The sequence below is a fragment of the Myripristis murdjan genome, chromosome 14 (assembly GCF_902150065.1).
Source record: "Myripristis murdjan chromosome 14, fMyrMur1.1, whole genome shotgun sequence".
Classification (NCBI taxonomy): Eukaryota; Metazoa; Chordata; class Actinopteri; order Holocentriformes; family Holocentridae; genus Myripristis; species Myripristis murdjan.
This window is the reverse complement of record NC_043993.1, coordinates 38,680,580-38,686,630: the sequence shown is the minus strand read 5'-3', so window position 1 is coordinate 38,686,630 and position 6,051 is coordinate 38,680,580. Positions and strand designations below refer to the sequence as shown.

The 6,051-nt window shown below is 41.7% G+C and overlaps 1 protein-coding gene across 2 annotated transcripts in view; it reads right to left on the bottom strand.

Annotated features, from left to right (window-relative positions):
* The window catches only part of mks1 (MKS transition zone complex subunit 1), a 17,699-nt gene extending 13,177 nt beyond the window's left edge, over window positions 1-4,522 (bottom strand). The window contains exons 1-3 of one of the 2 annotated variants that reach the window (XM_030068356.1): window positions 4,133-4,522; window positions 1,201-1,322; window positions 408-460 (exon numbers count right to left, since the gene is read on the bottom strand). In XM_030068356.1, the coding sequence (XP_029924216.1) occupies window positions 408-460; window positions 1,201-1,322; window positions 4,133-4,209 (252 nt within the window). In that variant the 5' untranslated portion in view covers window positions 4,210-4,522. The remainder of the gene's footprint in view (window positions 1-407; window positions 461-1,200; window positions 1,323-4,132) is intronic. The other variant, XM_030068355.1, reaches the window with a different exon arrangement.
* Between the last annotated feature and the right edge of the window lie 1,529 nt (window positions 4,523-6,051).

Sequence of the window (6,051 nt, the reverse complement as noted above, 5' to 3'; positions counted from 1 at the left end):
TCTCTTCCTGGTTTTTAATGTGCATTAGAGTGAAGGGAAGCGATTTTCTGAAGCCTGTGTTTTATTTTGAATTGAAGAGAGCGGATGACCAGCAGCAAAGGACCTGGGACTCAAACCCACGACACAGCCTTGATAAGTGGTACACGCACTACCAGGTGAGCTGCCGGAGCGCCCCCTGCTGTAGCTGTGGATTATTTGCCTCTACCTGCTTGGTCATCATATCCACATTACTGGTGATTCTTTACCAAAAATCTCAAAGTGTCTCTCTAGCATCTTGTCACAGTATCAAGATATTCAGTCAAAAATACTGTGATATTTAATTTTGTCTGTATCACCCAGACTCCTGATCCTGTTCTGAGTTAATGTGAGAGTTGAGAGTTTTTCCATAAAAGCAGAAGAAGCTCTACCTGACTGAAGAGTTTCTCCTGCCAGCCCACCACCTGCTCCTCTTCTGTGTCATCTGGTGAGAGCCAAGGTTATTACAGTTAACTTCAACTAAAGTACAAACTAAACTAACCACACTTTTTTATATAAATAAATAAATAAATTTGTCAGCACAACAAGCATGAAGAGTCAACTGCCTTCACAAAGTGATGGGTTTGGATTAGAGGACCTATCCTGAACTTCTTAAATCTAGACCCTGACAAAGATCTCCCATATAATAATAATAATAATAATAATAATAACAAACCTAATACTGGAACTAATACAAAATAAACTAAAACTTAACACATTTAAACAATAAAAACTAAACTGAAAAAAACAAATCCACGCTGGAGACTAACTGAAGCTTAACTGAATTGAGAAAAAAAAATTATAAAAATGAAATAAAAATAAAAACTAATGCAAAATATTGAACTATAGCAGGGGTCACCAACTCAGTCCTCAAGGGCCCCCTGTCCTGCAGGTTTTGGTTTCAGCTCTGCTCTTTCACACCTGATCCATTTAAGGGCTTCATGCTGATTGGTTGAGGCAGATCTACCTGAACAGGGCATGAAGGAAGATGCATGGGCCTTAATTGAGTCAGGTGTGCAAGAGCAGAGCTGGAACCAAAACCTGCAGGACAGGGTGCCCTTGAGGACCGAGTTGGTGACCCCTGAACTATAGTAACTCCAGTGAGAACATTACTAGTGTCACACAGTTTCATGTTTTAAGTCAAGTTAGGTCCAGTGCAGTTTCCTGCGATGCGCCTGGGAATACCTGCTGGGCCTTGTGAGATGAAGGTGGCCAGTTCGACGTCTCCCCTGTCTTGCTGGGACAGAACCTGCTGCTGGAGGTGCTGCGACAGAGCCGCCGTGGACGTGACCTTCTCCACACGCACCCTGACCAAACACAGCCAGTGAGTCAAGATTTACTTACAGAGCACTTCTAAAACACACAGTTATAAAGTGCCTCACACATGCAGACAGATACAAGCCAACGCATACACACTCATATATACACATGGAGGCACAGGCAGAGAGGACATGTACACACTAAGACACTCCAGAGATCTTCAGCTGAGATCTGTGGAAAGGCCTGCAAAAAAAAAAAAAAAAAAAAAAAAAAAAGAGTCTTAAGAAGCCGCTTGAAACCGTCCAGGGAGTCGGCAAGGCGACTTGGCTGTGGAGGTTTGTCCCGCAGGGTGGGGGCTGGAGCTGAGGCGGCGTGGTCACCTTTTGTTTTGTATTTTGAACCAGGGACGAGATTTGATGAGTGCAGTGGTCGAGAAGTGAGGAACGAGGAGGTCAGGGATACAACTGGTGACAAGGTCATGAGGAGCTTTATATGTAATCAGTAGAATTTTAGAGTTGACCCTGAGTTGTATGAGGAGCCGATGGAGGGAAGCAACAACAGGAGTGATGTGGGACCTACGGCTCGTTCTAGTTAATAATCTCAACCAACTGTAAATGATATAAAGTGGCTTGACTGAGGCACACACAGGGGGAATTACAATAATCTAGACATGAGAAAAAGAAAGTGTGAATTAGACACTGGCATCTTTGATGACCTGGTTAAGATGTAATACCAGCTCCCTCATATGCAGGTGGACTGTAAGGTTTTTCCTTCTAGCTTTTCTATATTCCCTTCTTTGCTCTGATGGATTTGTGGATCCAAACAAATGAAGATGCGGATCGGACCGCACGTTCAGAACCCGACCCGATGCAGGAGCAGAGTAACTGATCGACCCACTATAAAACAAGTCTGATCAGACAGCAGGCCCATCATTTTTCACTGAAATAATGCTGACATGAACATTACTTCAATTTTTTTTTTTTGTCCGAGCCCCGCCCAACACGCCAGGTCCCACGGGATCCTGACAGGCCTGGGTCGGGTATCCAAACCCTAATGTAGTGTTTGGTTGGAATGAGAACCTGCAGCCTCTTGGCCCTGCCTGGCACACAGGTCACACGGGTCTCTGCAGGTGAGAGCTGTAGCAGGATGACCGACAGGTGGAGCAGCGGTTCTGGGTTGGAGGCCACTGGGTGCAGTATGAACGGATCCGTGAATGTGTTTTAAAGTGCGTCCTGACATGCTCGGGAATATTCCGCCCACATGAATATATCTTAAAACTAAAAACACATATTTGAAGAATACTGATGTCATAAACCGTAAGAACCCGGGTTTCTGTAACTAGTCCAGTTATTTTATGAAAAAACCTCGGACAAATTGCAAGAGAAGCAAACTCAACTGATTCTGTATCCTCAGTTTGTCCTGAGTGAGGGGGAAAAAGTCCCAGGAAATCCCATTGGTGGAAAGTTTTGAAAATCACCTATTTATGACCACATATTACCAAAAAACACTGTTTTTAACACACAGGGGAAAGGGGGTCAACATTTGACTTTCAGATATCACTATAAAAATTCACAAGATGATTACACACACAAAGACAAGAAAAAAAGTCAATTACAAGTTCTTTGAATTATTCTGTTTACACATGCATATCACACATTATCTGATCTGATATGCACTAATGAGGAATATGAGGAATAAATGCCAGAACAGACATTTAACCAGTGAATTAAAAGGTTAATATATATATAGTGTAATAGATAATGTGTGATATGCATGTGTAAACAGAATAATTCAAAGAACTTGTAATTGACTTTTTTTCTTGTCTTTGTGTGTGTAATCAACTTGTGAATTTTTATAGTGATATCTGAAAGTAAAATGTTGAACCCCTTTCCCCTGTGTGTTAAAAACAGTGTTTTTTGGTAATATGTGGTCATAAATAGGTGATTTTCAAAACTTTCCACCAATGAGATTCCTTGGGACTTTTTTTCCACTCAGGACAAACTGAGGATACAAAATCAGTTGAGTTTGCTTCTCTTGCAATTTGTCCTAGGTTGACCCCAATTTTGGCTAAAAATTACTGGACTCTGTTTGGAATTTTACCTGTCGGTTCCCCCCTTTCCCGTGCCCAATCAGATACAGTGGCTTATGCCACTCTTTTAGCCAGACGGATTATTTTACAGAACTGGAAGCTCACTTCTCTACCTTCCTATAGGCACTGGATTAGAGATTTGCTGGGCTGTCTTAATCTAGAGAAGCTAAAATTTAGTGCACGTGGGAAGCCTGAGCTATTTTACGAATACTGGGACATATATCGGTCATATTTTGATCGTTCCACTCTTTAAATGTTAGGGATTGCACTCCATATTACTCAAGCCCCTTACAATTTATTTATTCCTGGTTTTGCACAGGTAATGATGGTGATGTGTGATGATTTTTGCTGAAAGATTTTACATATGTGTATGTATGTATGTATATATATATATCTATATCTATATCTATATCTATATCTATATATATATATATATATATATTATTTATTTTTATCTACTTTTCTGTTTTCTTTTTCTTGTATGTGTGTTTTTTGTGTGTAATTTATTGTATTGTTTTATTTTATTTTATTAGTTATTCAGTTATTTATTGGTTATATTTTGCTTTCTGTATATTGTATTATATGTGCTGTATGTTGTTGATATGTCTTTTGTGGTTTGACTTAAGTGCCTGGAAATTTCAATAAAAAGAATTTTCAAAAAAAAAAAAAAAAAAAAAAATTACTGGACTAAACAATGAGCAGATGCGGATGCATTCTGATGTGGTTCCACTTCCAGCAAACACTTTTCTCTTTTCCGTTTCTACTCACTTTATCTTCAGGTTTTTAATCGCATCCCGGGTCCGATACACCGCCTCGCCCGTGTCCGTGTTCCAGCCGTCCGCCATGGCCTGCGCCGAGGAGCCGCTAGCAGCCCGGGTTAGCGTTAGCTGTTAGCATTAACTAACCAGCAGCCCGGGTTAGCGTTAGCTGTTAGCATTAACTAACCAGCAGCCCGGGTTAGCGTTAGCTGTTAGCATTAACTAACTAGCAGCCCGGGTTAGGGTTAAAGTTATAACTCGGTATATTAAAAAACGCTAAGCTAGCTAAATGCTAAGTTAAATCCGTATTAAGACAACAAACACACGTTGAGCGTGCCGGAAGAGGCTTTTCGTTGCGTAGTAACCGAGAGCCTGATTTGCGTTTCCCAGTACGGCGACGGTATTGTACACGTTTTGTTTGGTCATAACGGCTGGTTGGTCAGGCTCGGGGTCATGTAAAGGTCATGTAAAGGTTAATGTGGGGGTCAACGTTAGGGTTAGGCATAATTTGGCTGAGGTTAACATGAGGGACAGGCTGTAGAGAATGAATGAAAGTCAATTAGGAATTCCGTCGCTGTCCTAGGAAACACAAAACGAGACTGCCTTCTTCTTCGTGTGTTTTTAACGGTAGGTTAAATGTGTCAGGACACGCCACCGCCCCCTCCTGGTCCAAATTAAACGGAGCCACAGTAAAGCCAAAATGGATGCAAACCACTTCCGTCTTCCCCTTTTCCTCGGCGTCTTTTTATTTCAGTGTGCACAATGTGAGTACACATGAAGTAAACAAAGAAATGCACTGTGCAGCTCCCTCCTTCCATGTTTTTGAAAGAAATTAAGTGAATTTGCTGGGAGAAAGCTGATTAGCAATTTCACAAAAAATACTTGAGCATTAATAATTGATCACTTTTTTGCCTTTTTTTTTTATGACACAATCTGAAGAACATCCCTATTTGCTGCTCTGCCATAAACTCTACCTTTTAACAGAGTGTATAATGTTCAGTTTGTGTTGACATTGTACAGAATGTGTCACTTTAATTCTGTGTTTGTTACTGAGGTTGTAGTTTGCAGAGGTCTGCTACTGGACTGCATTATACTGAGAGGAGTTTCTAGTTTTTTGTCCTCCCTGTTTATATACAGTGAGGGGGACAGAATAGTGGAAACAGCTGTCAGTAAAGTGCAGCACTAACTATGAGCTCAATGCCAAACACAGAAGTGAATGAACACCTCTGTTACCGTGACAACAAGACAAGCTGAGCATCACAGGCAGCAGGAGAGGAAACTGTATGGCACCACAGCTGGATTAGATTAGATTAGATTAGATTAGATTAGATTAGATTAGACTGTGCAGGTGGAGCTGATGAAGTGACACTGAGTGGATTTGACACCCGGATGGCTCCATAATCAAAACAAACCCACCGGGGGTCCCAGTCGGGGCTCGTGGCTCTGACTGAACCGGAAGTGGCTGGACACGCCCCTGGCCCGCGCTGATCTGTTACGTAACATCAGCTGCACGGCACGCGGCTGTGCGCAGCTTCTGATTGGCTAAGACGGCCTGCCGAAAACCCCAGGAGCGCCGACGGGATTGGCGAGGACAGCTGTAAAGCAGCACGTCGTGCGTCGCCGAGTCAACAAGTTTGCGTCAAGCAGCGTCAGAGAGCCAGAGTCACACCGGAAGTGCCGCGATTTGACTTCAAAATAAAAGCGTAAAAATGTCCTAAGGGTATGACAACCAGTGGAATCAAGATTCAAGATTCAATTTTATTCATCATTTTTATTGTCATTCGGACATGGATACAGTGCAGAACGAAAATACGTTGCATTGACTTAACCATAAAACAAGAAAAATAAAAACACCTTCAGCCACCAGAGTAAAATTTGAAGAGCAATAAAAAAAGTATTACATATATATATATATATAATGAAAATGGA